Source organism: Centruroides vittatus, unplaced genomic scaffold (assembly GCF_030686945.1).
Source record: "Centruroides vittatus isolate TY-2023 unplaced genomic scaffold, ASM3068694v2 contig_876, whole genome shotgun sequence".
Lineage (NCBI taxonomy): Eukaryota > Metazoa > Arthropoda > Arachnida > Scorpiones > Buthidae > Centruroides > Centruroides vittatus.
The window spans coordinates 430018-449503 of record NW_027122568.1 but is presented as its reverse complement, the minus strand read 5'-3'; the positions used below and the strand labels follow the sequence as shown (position 1 = coordinate 449503).

Below are 19486 nucleotides of genomic sequence, written 5' to 3'. Positions count from 1 at the left end.
TGCACATAAAAGACATTTAATTTTATTTTCTAAACTTATTTGAATATAATAAGGAATATTTTGATAAATTACAAAAATTATTTTGTTTCAGGTGTCGTATTGTTGGTATGAATCACATTGATAAACTGCTTAAAATATCTACAAAAAGGTAAAAATGTTAATATCAAATAAGGGTTTTATTTTATTAATCTATAAATCGATTTAAGACTAGAGATGCATTAATTATTTATGTTGGTGTTAGCTAAATTTTAATGTTTAGAACTAATTTGTCAATTAATAGTTATTTAGCATTATTATCAAATGTTAACAGTAAATATAAAAAAAATTAGTAGAAAATTAAAGATAGTTCTAATATTATTTGTTACTCCATAATAAAATTTAAAATTAAAATATTCTAACTTTGATTCAAAAGCTTTTGATATTTTCCTATTTTAAATTATATTTTACAAATAATCATTAGTCAAAGCCATTTATCTCTTGAAAATGTATACAGAATTACTTAAAAACTTTTCATAAACTGGAAGATATAACACTAGAAAATAAGCAGACAACCTTCATAAATTCTAGCAAAATAATTTAAATAAATTGATAAATTTTTTTGCCTTCTTAATATGCCAGCTTCAGATCACATGATAAACCTACAGTATTTGATGTTTGTCAATTTTATTAAATTGTTTTGCTGAAATTTATGAAGATTTATTTTTAGCATCTCTAAATAGTATGTATTTCTTATTTTTATAGGTTTTGTTTTGCATAGGCCTTGTTTAAAATTTAACAAATAAATAAAATATTTCTCTTTTATTAATAATGTAATATCATGTTTTATAAAATTTTTAATAAATTGATTTTTTTGTGATGTTTTACAAAGTTTATGTGACTTTTCATTATGATTAAAATTTTAGGAGTGTTGTCGAGAAAAGTTATATTCCTTTTGAAGAATTAAAAGTAGGAGCTATTTATAAAGTAAGTTTTAATTATTGCTATTCTGAAAGTATTTCTTAATAAGATTTAACTGTAAAGTTCTTACAATATATAGTTTGTTTATAATTTCTGTTACATATTACAATTGTACAAAATATGAAATAAAAAAATTGTTATAGAAATAAAAATTATTGGATAATTTATTTTATAGCTTAAACAGAACAATTTTTTCATTTGATTAATAATAATAAAGAAATATATAAATAAAATATACTGGAAGAAGATGATTTTAAATAATTAGGAACAAATAGACACTCACAGTTGCCATAAGTAATCGGGCTATATTTTGGAAATAATAATTATGAATTACTCGTATTATTCATAATTATTATTTCCAAAATATAGTTTGATTACTTACGGCAGTTGTGGGTGTCTATTTGCTATGCATTGGGTTCTGGTTGATGTTTATATTTGTAATTAGGAACATGTATTTGTATTGATAACTTGTCATTACAAAAGTTTTTGTTTAATATAATAATAATAAATGAAGAAAAGTCTCTACATCAGGCATGTCAAACTCATATGATATTGCGGGCCACATGATCTATATTGTATAAGTCGGGGGCCGCATGTTTTCAATGTTCAAAAAATTAATAAAATACGGTTTTTAGAATGATTATATTATGTATTTATTAAACTCAATGTATTGTATATTACACGTACATAGACATTTTATATTTCATATTATTTTTTAAACTTAAACTATAAATATTTTATATTTTTTATAAAAAAACAAAAATAAAGGTTATAATAAAAAATAAACAAAATCACAGTTTAATATTACTTTTAGAAGATATTTGACAACGTTTTTCACAAAGCAAGTCATCAAAATTTGGTTGAATATATTGAGCTGATGCAATTTTTAAAAGTGATGATAAATGTTGATTGGTTAACCTCGACCTTTCTGAATTTTTGTTATTTTTCATTAAAGAAAATAGTTGCTCACATAAATAAGTGCTTCCGAACATGGGTAACAAATATATGGGTAATGGGTAACAAGCCAGTATATGGGTAACAAACGATAACATTTTAGGAAACCGATCTACAGATAAATATGTATAAAAATCTGGAATTCCAACATCCATATATTTTTGCTTCAGCAAATTATCACATTGGATTTCAATTAATTCCATTTGTAAGTTTTCATCAATAGTTTCAATATTGATAGATAGAGGCGAAGTAAAAAGACAAAATTGTAATTCACAGCTTTTAAAATCAGAAAATCTTTGATTGAATTCCGTTTCTAACAATTTAATTTTGTGAGCATATTCTGTAAATTTTAATTTAGGTGATTTAAGCAATAGATATTGACAGCTTTCAAAGTGAGACAAGTTTTCTTTTTCTATTTGTTTTCGCCAAAGTGATAATTTTTGTTTGAAAGCGTTAATATTATCAAATAGCGTTGTAACAACATGATTTTTGCCTCGAAGCTTAAGATTAAGTTGATTAAGATGACTTGTAATATCAACTGAGAAAGCCAGGTCCTTTATCCATTGTCCATCTTTTAATTCAGCACATTCATAATTTTTTGTTTCCAAGAAAATTATGATTTCGTCCAGCAATGTGAAGAATCGTTTTAGCACTTTATGACTCGAAAGCCAACGAACTTCCGTATAATATGGTAGATCGGTGTATTCACATTCAATATCTTCCAGAAATGAAGCAAATTGACGATTATTAAGTCCACGTGCTCGAATATAATTTACAATTTTGGTGACTATTTTTAAAACATGTCCCATATTTAAAACTTTGGAGCACAGTACTTGCTGGTGAATAATACAATGAAAATGTTCAAAATTATTATTACCATGCTGTTTGCATGTTTCTTTTAATCTTGCAACAACTCCTTTAGTAATACCGGTCATGGTAGGTCCCATCAGTTGCAGACAAACCAACTTTTCCAATGGTAACTTAAACTTCTTCAAAACTTCCATAAGTGCATCAAAAATATCAGCTCCGGTGGTTGTATTATGCATAGGAATGATTTCCAAAAGTTCTTCACTTATTTTTAAATTAACATCGCATCCGCGAATAAAAACGGCCAGCTGAGCGATATTTCGAATATCTGTACTTTCATCAATTGCAATAGAGTAGGCTTGAAATGTTGATATTGTTGAATTATGCTGATTTCTCGAATTATCGGCTATTTCATCAACTCTGCTAGCTACAGTATTTCGACTTAAACTTACACTTTTAAATTTTTTTTTTTGTGCTGGACATAATACTTTCGCCGCTTTAATTAAGCATTCACTAATAAATTCCCCTTCGGTAAATGGTTTCGATCTGCTTGCGATTAAATGTGATAATATATAACTAACTTTTACAGCAGCTGTATTGTCTTCAACAGATTTAGTGAATACACTTTGTTGTTTTTGAAGGAGTGATTTCAATTCTGACAATTTGTCTTCACGAAGTTTTGCAACGTATTGGTCATAGTTTCTTTTATGATTTCTGTCATAGTGCCTTTTAAGATTATATTCCTTAGGAACTGAAATAGAGTTTTTACATATCAAGCATAATATTTTATTCTTGTTTTGGACACAAAAATATTGCAATTCCCATTTTTCTTGAAAATTACGATGTTCCTCTTCAATTGACCTTTTCTTACTCATTGTTCTTGAAGTTAGTCAAATTTGAAATACCTCTTTTCAAATTAAACAAAACGTTTATGACAACTATTTGACGTTACATGAACTTACAAGGTTTACGAGATTTACAAATCACAAAAATTATGACGTTTACAAAGTAGATTCACACAAACAGTCAAAGTTCCAAAAGTTACTATTCCTGAACAGATCCGTCGAAAAGACACCTTGCGACGTATACTTCGGATACAGTTACTCAGAACACTCCTCCCGTCACTCGTCACGGCAATAGTAGACGAAACACTTTATGGTAGAGCACACAAATGTCCGCCTTGAAGTTCCAGCAAAAACTTGACTTTTGCACCAAAACCTTTCCTTTTATACGGATTGTAGCAATTGCTGATGGACCAATCAGCACGAAGCAGTCTTCCATGATGTCCGCTCTCGTACGATGTTCGCTGGCCAATCATTGTTCGTAGATTCAAAGCCGCGGCCGTTATCCAACTGTCTTTCGTAGTGTCGACCAATTTGAATTGGTTGGACAAAATACGGAACGAACAAACACAAAAAGGGCGGAAATCGTACAGTTCAAAAAAGTTCAAACGTTCCAACTTCAAGCGTCAAAGCTTGATATTTAAAAATTTTTAAAAAGTCTTGGCGGGCCACAACCCATGTGTTGGTGGGCCGCATGTTTGACATGCCTGCTCTACATGAACCAGTTTTCCCAAAACAGCACTGAATGTCAGTCTGTCTCAACCTATTATTAACATATTGTTGCGTAATTTTACTTGCTGGTTTTGTTTTCTAATATCATGAAAGATTGGGAATAATAGTTTACGTCTAATTCTGGATTTCTTTGTTAGATCATGGGAGATTTGCATATCTGTCCATTCCTTCAGTGAGATTTTGTTATTTCATTTTTATAAATTTTGTGAAAAAGTTATCACGGATTTGATTGTTTTGTAAAGTTAATCTTATTACTGGGTTCATTGATTTAGTCAGTTGAGTAATCTCCAGAATATCTTCATGTGATGCATTTTGTATATTCAATACTGTAGTAATAAAATTATGTAGGGGCATGGTTTGCATACTATTTAATCTGTGGTTGCTTGGACTTCTTGGGAGACTATTCGATTTTCTTTTGAACAAGTGGTTTAAACTGTTGTTTTTCTTTTTTCTAGGTAAGTTTTAGCCTAGTTGATTGTTAATTTGTTTAGGATAGTTCTCCCATGTAGTTTCTTTCTGATTGTATTTAGTTTAGAATGATATTAATAATTTATGAATTTTGTAATTATGTTATTGCAATTGTTGAATATATTTGTGGAACATGTTTATATTATCTTGTAAGATTACGTTTACTTATGTTTTGTACTATCCCCGCATCAGGGTCTCTGTACCAGAATGCTTAAATAAATAAAATTGTGTATTTCTACTTTTGAAATATTCCTTGAGGTCGGATAATTATAAAGAATTATATTATTACAATGAAATTCATTAATTAGAACATCATTTTGATTGTGTCATTTCTTTTTCTGATTTTAAAGTCTCAATTTGCTGTTTTAGGTTATTAATTTGTCCTTGCATATCTTTATATTGCTCTTTGGTTTCTCGGATACTTTTGCGTATAAGATCCAAATCTTCCTTAATATATAATATTTGGGTTGAAAGTTTTTCATTAGAAAAAAGAATTAAGTCAGAAATTTTATCCCATAGAACTGTCGTTGGGATGTCCGGCAAAAAGTTTGGATTATTTAAAGAAATATTTGGCTCACCTGGTGGTCTTTGCGGGTGATGGAGAGTTATATCTTGAAACAAATCAATAGCAGCCGAAGATGATTCTTGTGAAACTTTATCACCAAGCAAATTATAATCCGTTATAAATTTGGAAGTAGATGGAGAAGACAAGTGTTTTTTACTATCCTGTTTGGCACAGTTTAGCGTTGGTCTCCCTCTTTTGACCAGCAAATGTTGCATTTTAATTAGTATGTAATATTTCTTCAAAAATATTAGATAGAATTTGAAATAAAACTTTGTTTAGTAAAATTAATTGAACGAAAAACCAACACTGCAGTTCTTGCAAGTTAACAAAGTGCACAAAAAAGTCACCTGTAGCCTCGACTACCAGACATGCCTCCCGTTTTTGTTTAACCTTTTCCATTTGGAAAATCTTTAACATTAAGTAATCAGGTGGAATTCGTTATGCAGCACATTTTTGCATTTTTTGGGTATTTTTTAAATTGCAATAGTTTGCTTCAATATCACACAATATTCAATCTGTTTTTTGTGTTTGATTAAAAACATATTACAGTTTATGATTGTTTAATTTTTAGTTTTATACAAATTTAAAATAATATTCAAATTTGAAGTTTATGATCAAAAGAAAAAACAAATTAATTTATAGAGAATCGCTGAACTTTGTACATCTGTTAGGTAGACACCTCTGTCTTCTTTTAAACAAAACAAACAGCAGCTGTCTAGCTAGAGTAGGGGAGAAGTTATTGCCATTATTTACACTGTCTCTAATTACTTAGTAGGGAGAGGAGTCGATTGTTTCACGAGAGGAGTTTCGCGGTAAATTTTTCGGCTGGAAGCTTTTGATAAGAAATCTTCTTGTCAAAATAGAGTCAAATAACATAAAAACTAGTAGAATTATGCTCTAAAATAAAGAATATAGCTATTTTTTAATGTTTGTTTACATTATTTCTGACTCTAATCACGTGGATTGGTTCTTTGCGGAAAAATCCTGACCAGATGGTTCTGAAAAATTCTTATTCGTTGAAGTTGATTCAGTCATAATATAAATTACCAATTAGAGAGTAATAGGCATAGAAACAAAAATTTTAAAGCCAATTAACAGCAAGATCTTCCATAGACTTACTGTAGGGAGGTGGAGTTTTCCGGGATTATTTATTGCTAGATAGTTTTGAAAACATATTTACTCACTTAAATATTGTCAAATTAGCTAATTTAATGCCCAAGAACATTAAATTAGCTAATTAGAGCTAAAAAATGATTTAAAAAGCGAATTTATTGTGATTGTTTACATTTTAATTTGAAGGTTGGAGGCAGGGCTTTTCTCAGCAGTTTTTTCCTTTTACAAGTCTATTATTAGTTAAAGTAATGTCAACAAAGACAGAAGATACCCAATAAAACCTTAGAAAAAGTTTCCCTTTGATTGTTTTCAGCCAACTGTGTACTTAACTGCGAAGATTTACTGTAGAATGATAGGGGGATGTATTTACCAAAATATTTATGGCCCAGGGGTGATAATAAAACACTTATTGGCTTAAACAAAGTCAGTCGACCTACAGAAGAGCGAATCAAAGCTAATATCACTGGAAAACTTGAATATAATGCAAATTAATTGAATTTTTTTATTAATTTTTTAATTTACTGATCAGTGTATTTCACATTACCGATTAACGAAAAAGTCATGCGATATACACCGATCGGTAGCTAACTGCCTGGAAAGGATTAATATGTTTTCTACTAGTTAATATGAATGTGATAAATTTTAAGTTTTTCATATTAAATTTTTGTAAACATTTAATTTGAAATTTTTTATAGCAAATAAATTTCAAACTAACAGAGTTTAATATTTAAAAGAGTTTAGATATAAAATTTAAAATGAAATTGTTTAATATACTTTTTATTTTTGATTATTTATTTCTTTAAATTTATGAAATAAAATTTGTGTTATGTTTATTTTTTGGAAGTTAATAATTTTTAATTAATGTATTTTTCTTAAATTTTCTTCTTTTTTGTTTTTATTTAAGGCAACTGTTCAAAAACATGTTGATAATGGAATGATTGTAAAATTAGCATATAATATAAAAGGATTTATTCGTAAAATGGATATGTCTGAAATTTGTTTAAATAATCCAGAAAAAGTTTTTCATCCTAGTTCAGAAGTGAAATGTCGGGTAAGTTTTAATAATCTTAATTGACATTAATTTATTAAATATATAAAATGTTGTGTGTGTGTGTACGTGCACTAATAATATGCTGTATATTCAGAATCCACTATGAATAATTATCCAATATTAATTTTGAACGGTGTTCTATTCAGGATGTTATATGCGCATGCATTCTAAAACCTTTAAACATTGAACAGTACGATGTGTATTAAACTGTGCATGCATTCTACATTAATTCTGTTTGTAAAATTAAATGTTATTGTCCAACAGCCTTTTAATGGCCAGCTTGCAGGAAATTGTATGTAGATACCTGAGGAAGAGTCCAGAAAGGGTTTCGAAAATGATTGCAAGTATAGAACATTAACACTCTGGTTATTAGGTTAAGGCAAATAGATATTTATTCATTCCAGTGTGGTGGATAGTCAAGTATAGTGGTCATTCATTTACAAACAGAGCCAGAATATAAAATAAACATTCTCAGTCAATATTTGGCTATCCTCAGCTTACAATCTTATATTTAACAGTTTAGAATAAAATATCATAGAATATACAAATTAGAACACATTAAAAATTAATATTTTGAGTAGTATCTTGAGTGATGCTTTTACTCTGCCTCTGGATGGTGGACAAAGATAGTGTTACAGTTACTTGTGCATATCTGCTGCTCCCAAACTTCTGTGCAGCTCTGATCCATCCAGATGGCAAGATGGCAGGTAATTTTTCTTCACTCAAGTTGTATATGCAATCTTTGACAGCTGTGCATATTGTTTTTGATTGTGTTATACAGGCATTCCTGTCATTCTTAGGGCTCCAAACAATAGATACAGTGAAAGTTTTGAACATAGTGATCCTCTGAGAGCCTTTTTATAGGATTCTGGGGTAGAAATTTTAAGGTATTTTTATAACATTACCTGATATACAGTTGGACCCACAATTGCAATCATTTATCTATATATATAATCGAGACGAGTTGATGATAATAATAATAATAATAATAATCAGCGCAGAGCCCAAACGGTTAGGAGTTGAAAGTTGAAATTTGGTACACAGTTAGGGTACATCACGAAAACGCACACTAAGAAGGGATTTTTCGAAATTCTTCTTCATGGGAGAGAGAGACAGGATTTAAAGCTTCTATATACATTATCGAGATGTACCTAAACGGTTAGGAGTTGAAAGTTGCAATTTGGTACACAGTTAGGGTACGTCATGAGAACGCACACTAAGAAGGGATTTTTCGAAATTCCTCCCCACGGGGAAGAGGGACAGGATTAAGTCTGAACACTTCCATCAACAATGGAAGTGTTAAGTAACAATGGAAGTGTGAAGCAACAATGGAAGTATGAAGTAATAATGGAAGTGTTACGTAACAATGGAAATGTTAAGAGCCCAAACGGTTAAGAGTAGAAAGTTGAAATTTGGTACATAGTTACGGTACGTCACAAAAAAACACACTAAGAAGGGATTTTTTGAAATTTCTCCCTACAGGGAGAGGGACAGGATTAAGGCTTAACACTTCCATCAACAATGGAAGTGTTAAGTATCAATAGAAGTATTAAGTAACAATGGAGAACAAGAGAAGGCGACGTGCAAGATTTACGGGTGCTGGAGGAAAAAAAAAAGTAATATGTTAGAACATATTCGATTTTCAAATTTAAACAGATTAATTCGGTTTTTCTCGACTTTTCTTCTTTAGAACATTCGATGAAAATTGAACTATATAATCAGAACACGTCGTGAAAATCGAACAATATTACAATATTCGATTTTCAAATTCGACCTTTTATTAAAAATATTTAGTTTGTTGATAAAATTACTCTTTTTCTTCTGTGACTATAACGTAATAATCTTAATCTTTGCTATCATTACTTTTGCCCGAGCAACGCCGGGCCTATCTGCTAGTATAGATATAACTGACATAAATGTATGCCAAGTTTTTACAATGATGAAATAATTTTATTTGGGTGCATAACTGTTTTTGTCAATTAAAGTTTAATTTTTTTCTGCTTTTGTTATTTATATTATTTTATTTTTATCTATATTTTGTTATTTTTAAATAATTTATTTGACAAAATCTAGCTGTATGTAACTTTGAATTATTTTACATAAATTATTTTTCTTCCACTTTAAGTTGTTGCATCTTTAACAATTAGAAAAATACTTGCAAAAAGTTAAATATCATGAATAACAAATAAACACCAACGAATTTATTTAATTGTTAGTTTGCGCAAGAGATGGTGCTACTAAAATTAACCCGTTCACTTACGGCTGTTGGGTGTGTTGTTATCATGAATAACTCAAATATTATGAAATTATATAATAAAAAAAAGACACTATATATTTTATTCTTAAAAACCTGTAAATTTTTTATAATTATCAATTTTGGAAACAGGCAAACAAGTAGTTCAAATGCTCTACTTGAATGTTTGTAATACATTTGAAATTGTAACCTGAGGATGGTCCATTAAGCAGATTGAAGATGTTTGTTTTAATATAACTTGTTTTTTTATTATTATTTAAAATTATGTTACTAAAATTTTTTACTATCTTATTGTCCTTTTTTTATTTTAATCATTTAAAACTTAGTGCAACATTTAAGATTTTATTTAGATTTTTTAAGAAATTTTGAATAAATTAATAGATAAATTTTTACATAGAAAATTCACAAAGTCAGCAGTGTTCCAAACTTCAAACTATAGATGTTTGACTTCATATAAGTTTAGCCTGACGAAGGCCCTGAATGTGGCCAAAAACATTTGTTTATTAAACAGCTATTGCTGGAAAGTGTTAGAATAATGTGAATTTTCTATGTTATACATTAGTTTCAGCATACAGATTCAATAAGATAAATTTTTAGTTTTCTTAACTATGAGTAATATAAAAATTTATTTATGTAAATATTTGTGATATATGTTTTCTAGATACTTGAAATTGATGATTCAAAAGATCCTCCATCTTTATTATTAACATGCAAAAAAACTTTAGTAAATTCAAAATTACCAATTCTTGCCAAATATGAAGATGCTTATTCAGGAATGATGGTAGAAGGTAGCATTGTACTTGTGAAAAAGACAGGATTGCTTGTTCTTTTCTATAATGGTGTAAAGGTATGATTTGAAGTTTTTAGATTAATATTATTATTTAGCGTTAATCATATAAAATATTTCATTATATTTGAATAATTTTTGAAATATTTACCAGTAAATTTGTAATTTATTTACATGCATTTGACTAAAAAGTAAAAGAACAAATAAGCTACTTAACCATTCAGAAACTGCACTTGATCAATACATCAGTTTCCATCAGATCACCTAAGTTAAGCAGCATGAAGTGTAGTCAGTACTATAGTTGGAAAATGACATGGAATTGCTAGATATTATTGTTGAGCTCCAGCCATCAACTGCTAGTCTGGGTCCAGAAGAAAAGCGGGGGATTGGCATCAGAAAGAGCATCTAGCCATACAATGCAAAATCTAATTACATGCACTCACTCACTAACCACATTTTACATGATGTGTAAATGAAACCTGGAGTAAGACCAAGTTTTAAGTAGAATTAGTCAACATCAGTTTATTTTATTTATTTAAGCATACTTAATACACTCCATGAAGAGGGGAGAGAAAAACAAACTCTTACAAATATAAAACTTTTCTATCAAGTACAATCAACATAACACGCCATCAACTGCTGTAATCATCGGGCTATAATTTGGCAATAATAATAATAAATTACAAATAAATTTGGCCCTAAAAGTGTAGTAACTGACAATGGTTATATCATAGTATTAAGTATCTAGAAGAGGAGATGAGACTGGAGGTCTGGGTAGCATAACTGGCAATGCATCTGCACAGTAAGCGGCAGTTGCAGGTTTGAGTTCTACTCCAGGTCATTTCTTTTCTTTCAGTTTAGTCTAAAATTATTTAATTAAATAATAATTATTAAATTTAATATGAGATGGCGCCTAACACCTCCCTCTTGGGCCAAATTTATTTGTAATTTATTATTATTATTTCCAAATTATAGCCCAGTGATTTATGGCAATTGGTGTGTTATTGCAATGTATTGGGTTTAATAAAGTTGTTTATATTTACACTCAGTCAAAGTTCTTTAAAGAATTGGCAGATATCTTCAACAGTGGACTGGAGTAATGACTTCTGGGTTTGGAATGGATCTTCTCTTCTCGAGGAACGGCGATAAACTCCTCGCTCAAAGTGCGAAATTCGGTATATTTTAAAGATTTTGTCCAATCAAAATAAAGGATTTTCTATATGTCAATGAGGAGGGAATCTTTGTTTGATGCTAAGATTTTATGATAAAGGTTTGGCAGAAAGGAAAGTCAACTTCCTTTGCATCAGAAGTATGTCAAAACATCTTCCTTTTCTCTCAACCAAAAAATGGGAGGTTATTGGTCCTTTTGTAAATCAATTTAGTACAAACTTTAAGAAACAATAATTTAATTCATAGAGATGACCAATCTCTTATTTTAAAGTAAGAGAAAAATTAAAACATAATACTTTTATAAATGGGAAATGAAAGTTCTGTGTACTTCTGTTATCAGGATGTTTCCACTTGAAACTTCCTTCGAAATAAACAAAGTTTAAGTGAAAAATTTAAGTAATAAAATGTAATATAAAGGGCAGACCTCACAATACATATCATACTGAAAAATATGTGGAAATACAGCCTATAGATGAAAAATATAAAAATTTTTTCACAAATCTTTATTGGTTATAAAGATTGGTTCATAAATCTCTGTTATATATTTTAATTATAAAATGAGTATCACTTTCTGAATAACCCTTGTAATTTGAAACAAGCAAAATTGATAGAGAAATCTAATTATAATGACACAATATAAAAAGAAGACATTTGACAATTGTTATCAGAGTTAGATCACAAAATCCTGTTGAGTAAAAACTGAATGATTTTTACAGATTTTAAGAACCAATTTAGAATGGCTTCCATAGATTAGCATTATTTTTATTTACATATATAATATTTAATGCATTTAACATTATTTAATTAAAGACATAATTATCTTAATTAATACAAATTAATTACTATGTAGGGTTGGATAACATCAAGAGAATTAAGCACCGAAATTATTGAATACCCCGAAAAAGTATTCCATATAGGACAAGTGGTTAAGTGTTGTGTATTGTTGTGTATTCCAGATCAGCAGATATTGAAACTTAGTTTAAAAGTAAGTCTTTAATTTATTCAATTATTTCTGTCATTCATTCATTTATCGTGTTTTTATTTTTTGTATTATAAAATAACATATTTTTGTTTGATTTATTTAGTATTAAAAAATTAATAATAATAATTTTGTGAATTTATGCAATGGACTTTTAAAACTTTAAATATTCTAAAAACTTTTAATTATTTGTTCCAGTCTCTTTCATTTACAAATATTACAAGAAAGTTTATGACAATAAAATTCAAAACTTGTTCAAAAGAATCTGCATTATTAGAATTTTTTATTTCTCAAAGGAAATAAATTATACAAATAGATTTGAACCTCAATCAAATATTTAAAATTTTTAAATGTGTCTTTTATAATTAGATTTAACAGTTTTGTTAAAAAGTAAATAACCAAACACATTTATAAGTTTCTAAAAGAATAAACAAAGTTTAATTATCAAATTAAATGTAGCTGTTCCATTTCATTTAACTTAATTGACAAAATATGTTATGAACAACTTAACAGTTTTTAATACACCTATCCCTTGTTTTACACGGTGCTTCTTTTACACGTTTTCGCTTTTACACGGTTTAAAAAATAAATGTAGAAAATAAACTGGCTATTATCAAAAGGAACAATTTTTAACTCTAATCTACATCTATATTCCAATCCACCTTAATTATATGTTATAGTTGATACTTAGGATACTAGGGGACAGTTTTATTTCAATCTGTCAAATAGTAACCAATAAACCGATGTAGAGTACTCCCCCATACTCATGAAGTTGCATTCATTGCACATAGTTTTAAACCAGAAAATTTTAATTTTTCATATTCATAAGTAACAAACGATTACATTATTTTTAATTACATTTTTTACATTACATATACATCACAATTACATTACATTTTTGTGAATCTTTCAGATTTTATTTTTTGTTCCTTTGTACTTTGTATTTAATTAATAAAAGAATATATTTTTTTTTGCCTTTCAATATTTTTGTTTGATTTATGTACCTTTAAAAAATTGAAAAAAATTCATAATTAATAAACAACGAAATTATGCGTTTTTTGCATACTTTTCGATTTACACAGTTTTACATTCAAAAAGATACAAATTCGATTTACACGTTTTTCTCAGGAACCTATCTTCCGTGTAAATCGAGGGATAGGTGTATTTTAATAGCTCTAATTTCATCTCAGTTATGCATATTGAACAGAGAAGAACTAAAAGAGAAAAAAAGCAAAGATTAATATTGGCCCAAATGAAAAATCTCAATAAATGCTAAAATTACTGAGAAATTATCATGATGGAGACATTTGATAGCTTGGGTCTTTTAATGGATATAATTTTCAGTTTTTGTTATTCCTACTGTTTCATTATACACATTATCTTTCCTATTGATATTGCTAGAAGTTATGTTTGGATTTTAGAATTAAAGCATTTCTCTAAATATCAATTAAATCTCATTTTTACATTAAAAATATGGGAATTACAGTCCTTTTTGAATGTGTATAATAGAAAATTTTGTGTAGATATCTTAGATAATTTAAAATTTAATGAACTTTATTAACTTTTTCAAATTATACCATATTATTATACCTTGTTTTTTGTATTTTATGTACTTTTGTGAGATTTTTATTGTTATCTTGTTAATGTGGGGAGGTGATCCATTGGTCATAGACATTTCCTAATGTAAAGATATATATATATCTTTATATTCTCAAAGTAAAGATATGAATATATATATATATATATATATATATATATATATATCTTTACTTTGAGAACTTGTTTTTTCATTGTAACAAAAATGTAATAAAAGGTTGTTTAAAAGTTTTTGAACAAAGGATGAGAGTATTTATTTTTGTTAAAAAATTTTAAGTAATTGATAATTTTTAATAAATGATATCATACTATCATAATTTATATTTGAAAATCTTGTTTTAACATTTCTAATTCATTGAGTTTATAAATGTGTAAATTATTTATTTATATACATATACAGTAGAGAGTCGTTAATCCGAATCAATTGGGGACTGGGGTTGTTTGGATTAGTGATTTGTTTGGATAACGATTATGTACGAAAAAATATATTAACCTGTCCGATGTTCAAATTTTTCTTTGTTGTGTGTCGCTTCATGTTGAATTTTTCTACGTTGCGTGTCGCTTCGTGTTGAATTTTCGTCGATTTTAAGCCTAACGAAAATTTTTATAATAATAATCGAGGCTATCGTATCGTTAAAAATTATTTCTTTATTTTGTACAAACAAAATAAATATATTGAAGAATATAAAAACATGAAAATTATACTTTAGAAGTAATCTAGTATCAAAAACGTTTGATTCAGCACGACACAGTCCGACTGAAAATTGTTCGGATGACCGGCGATTCAGATTACCGGGGTTCGGATTAACGACTCTCTACTGTACAAATTAAATGCTATAGAAATTTTTTTTTAAATATTTGTTAATATTTTCCCAATTTTAATTTTTATATAATTCTTTTACTTTTAATTCTTTATAATTTAAAATATTATAAAAAATTTTTGTATAGATAGAAGGTAAAGTTCCTTTTGGATTAAAAGAAATGGCAAAAGGAAATATGTTTGAAGTTGGAAATGTAAGTAAAATAATATTGATAAATTACTTATCAAGGTAATACAATTAGTTTTTATTTGAAAAAGATTTTTCTAACAAACTAATTACATTAAAATGAATAGAAACATAATTTCTTAAGTATTTATAATTACAAATAAGAAAGTGATGTGATATATAGATTAGTATGCATTACAATTATTTTTAGAAAATTTACATTTCAATCTATTAAATTTTGATGGAACCAATACATAAGATGCCTGTGAGTATTTATCCTTTACGTAACAGCTTTTCAGGTGTTTTTGGGGTGTTTTTACATTTCAATTTTATAATGTCAGATATTATTTTTTATATAGAAGTATTTGAATTATTCTTTAATAAACTGAAAATATTTTAAAAGTGATAAATGATTGGCTAAATAAAAAAATACAATGCAAGTGACTGTTTCAGTCATCTTTTACAATACAGGGTCTGTTCGAGAAAGCTTGCAAACTTTGCAAATAAAAGTTGTTTGCATTTATGTAGAAGCTATTCAGTTTTGTTGCCTTTGAAGTAGTCTCATCCTAAGTCTATACACTGAATCCAGTGTTTCTGCAATGAAAGGAATACTTCCTGAATTGAGATAATGGATGTGCAACTACGCTAGTGAATTTTTTTTAATGGCATCAAAGGATTCAGTGACTTTTGAGAGTGAATTTAATCTGGGAAACAAAAAGAAGTGTGCTGGAGCTTAGTTTAATGAAAATGGAGATTGAGAAACAAATAATTTTGAGTTCTTAGCCAAAAAATCTGTTATCAGAAGTAATATTTGGGTGGGTGCATTGTCACGTCATGATACTGTTCTCTCCAAGCAGTCAGTCTTTTCATCCTCACTGCTTTATAAAGACAAGCCATCATCTCCGGACAATATTTATGGTGAATAACACTTTCAGAATCAAACAAAACAGCGAGCAAGACCTTCACATTCAACTGAACTTGTGCCTTTTGGGTCATGGTGAAAATTTTTTCATCTATTGTGCTGACTGACATTTTATTTCCATATTGTACCCATAGACCCACAAGACATGGGTCTTTGGGTACAGTGTGGATATGTATGACATGTGATGATGTTTTTTATGAAATTTTCATTAGATCTGACTCATCCCAGAAGCTCTTCACTTGCATTCACTGGAAGAAAATTTCAAAACACATTCAAACATTTGTTTATACGAATGAATGTAACACAACAATAAATGAAGATAGAACAAACTGCTTTCAGCAGTTAGTACAAAAAATTTATTGTTAGAGAGCTGTGCAAGCTACATTCAAATTCAATTATCAGTTGCTACATAATTTTAAAGTTTGTGAAGTTTCCGGAAGACCTTGTATATTGAATAAAAAACTTTTTCAAATTATTACATATTCTTGAATTTATAATCTTCATTGCATCTTAATTTAAGTAATGTTCAAATAAATAAGTAATATTCAATACTAATAAAATATTAAAAATATAAAAATCAAAGATTATCACTGTATATCTTCACTGATACCTTAATGCATACAATAAGTAAACAATTATCAGTAACATTGAATTGTCTATTTCTGTGAAAAGATTCTTTCAACCCTACAACCATGTAATGAAGTAAAAATTTTTTTATTCAAATGTTTTCAGTCATCTCAAATGATCTTCAGGAAATTATATTCTAAAAGAATGAATGCTTAACAGTTGTTTTAGAACATATTTGATTTATGGAATGCATTTAATGAAACAAATTTTGATTTTTAAAGCTCTTACCAATAATAAATAAATACAGTAGAGAGTCGAAAATTGGAATCAATTGGGGACTGGGGTTGTTCCGATTACCAATTATGTACGAAAAAATACAGTACATTAACCTGTCTGATGTTCAAATTTTTCTCCGTTGCATGTCGCTTCGTGTCGCTTCGTGTTGAATTTTCTCCGTTGTGTGTCGCTTCATGTTGAGTTTTCGTCGATTTTAAGCCTAACGCAAATTTTTATAATAATAATTGAGGCTATTGTATCATTAAAAATTACTTCTTTATTTTGTACAAACAAAATATATTGAAAATAATAATAATACTGTAATATTTTGGAATTTAATCTAATATTAAAAACGTTCGAATGCAGAAATGAGTTACATGCCTTGAGTAGGCCTACAGTTTAAGAAAAAAAGTCCAAAATTGTCTTTTGCTTCACAGCTGAGAGTCGCTTTTTTGCCGCTAAATCACGCACACGTCTTAAAGACAGCAATTGGATAGCATCACATTCTTCTTATACCCACGTGCCTGGGACCCAACAAAATTTTACAGAGAAATTGCGATTAATTTCTCTGTAAAATTTTGTTGGGTCCCAGGCCACGTGGGTATAAGGGGAAATGAAGAAGCTGATGCAGCTGCAAAGTCAGCAAGTCCTTCTCAGCATGCAATGCATATTGGAGCAGGTGACTTGAAGCTGGTCGTTAAAAAACGACTAGCAGAGAGTCAAAATATGTGGAATTCACAAGTCCACAATAAACTACATGAGATCAAACCTATGATAGAAAATTGGACACATAAGCAACTCTATGACAGGAGATCTGAGGTTATTTTTACTCGTTTGAGAATTGGGCATACTTGTCTGACTCATCAATACCTTTTGAAGGGCGATGAGCAGCCAGTATGCCAGTATTGCAAATGTCCACTTACCATAAAGCATATACTGCTCGATTGCTCTGCCTTTGAGATAATGCGTAGACAGTATCTTGGGACAGGACGTTTGACAGAGATTCTGGGCCAGAGGCCCAATGTGTATAATGTATTAGACTTTTTAAAAGTCACTAATTTGTACAAACTATTTAACTATTTATTTATTTATTTATTTTTTACTTTTATGTGTTTTGTCATTAGTTCGTTTTAATTGTGTATATACTTGTTGTTTTTATGTTGTTATTTTCTGTTGTTTTTATTTTGTTGTTATTTTATATAATATATACATACAGTGTTTAGAGAATCAACCATTTGGCGTGGCGCAGCTTGGCCGTGGTGGCCCTTGTGCCAAAAAACTTTAACTAACCAACCAACCATTCTTCTTGCTGTTCTAACCATTTCAGAGCCGTCTTAAGGCAATGAAAAGCTTCCTCACTGGATGGTCCTTTTTCAGCATGGTCAGCGTCATTAGGCTCTTCCTCATCTATCGCAAGAGTCTTGGTTGTCGATGACACTGGCAATAATTTCATCTTCCGACAATATTTGATAGCCAGGGTTATTGACATCACACTTGAGCCAGTCTTGAATGTTTTCCTTGTCACATTCTTCAAATCCAGGGCATTCTTTAATCAGGTCAAACAGTTGTGATACAAATTGGCTTTTTGGTGGCTCTTCAGGTGCAGCGATAGACTCATCTGATGGTAGGAGCTTATTTCAAGCTGTTGCTAGTGTAGTTTGCTTGACAGTAGCCCAAGCTTCTGCTGCCATGTACATAGCATCCTTTAAGTTTATTTCAGCGTACACTTGCTGAATTGGTTTCTCACATTCTTCTCCGATTATTACCATACGCAGCAATGCCTTCCTGTAATATCGTTTAAAGCTTTCAATGACCCCTTGGTCCATTGGTTGGAGAATTGAAGTAACGTTGGGAGGCAAGTAAACAACTTTAAACTTTCCGTTTTCTCTTTCAAGAGAAATGTTTGAGGGATGACTTGGGGTGTTATCAATTAACAACAACACATTTCCAGAATTTCCAGTTTTAAGATGATGCTTTTTGACTTCAGGGATAAATACTGTGTCGTACTATTCTATAAAAATGGTTGTATCCATCCATGCATTCTTCTGATTTTTGTAGGTCACTAGCAATTTTTTTATTCCTTTAAAGCACCGCGGATTTTTAGATTTTCTGACGATTAGCAAAGGTAGCCTGTGCGTTCCGGTAACATTTCCGCATACCATAACAGTGATGCGTGATTTGCTTACCTTAAAACCAGATGCTGACAATTCATTCTTAGAAACTAGGGTTTCTGTTGGCATTTTTTCCAATACAAACCAGTTTCGTCTGCATTGTAGACATTGGTTTTTTAGTAGTCCTCCTTATCAATCATGTTCTTAAAAGACTCAAACATTCAGCTGATTCAGTATCAGCCGATAGTTTTTCACCATGGATGTCCAATTCCCTAATTCCATGCCTAGATTTGAAATGCTTAAGCCAGCCAGTAGTCGCTTTAAAATCAGCGTTACCCCCTAGTTTCTT

General features: G+C 29.4%; 1 protein-coding gene across 1 annotated transcript in view; it reads left to right on the top strand.

Annotated features, from left to right (window-relative positions):
• Rrp5 (Ribosomal RNA Processing 5) overlaps positions 1-19486 on the top strand; it is an 88852-nt gene that overhangs the window by 21357 nt on the left and 48009 nt on the right. Inside the window, exons 10-15 of the mRNA XM_067279729.1 lie at positions 92-148; positions 903-963; positions 7343-7489; positions 10405-10590; positions 12551-12685; positions 15224-15289. Of these exons, the coding sequence (XP_067135830.1) occupies positions 92-148; positions 903-963; positions 7343-7489; positions 10405-10590; positions 12551-12685; positions 15224-15289 (652 nt within the window). The remainder of the gene's footprint in view (positions 1-91; positions 149-902; positions 964-7342; positions 7490-10404; positions 10591-12550; positions 12686-15223; positions 15290-19486) is intronic.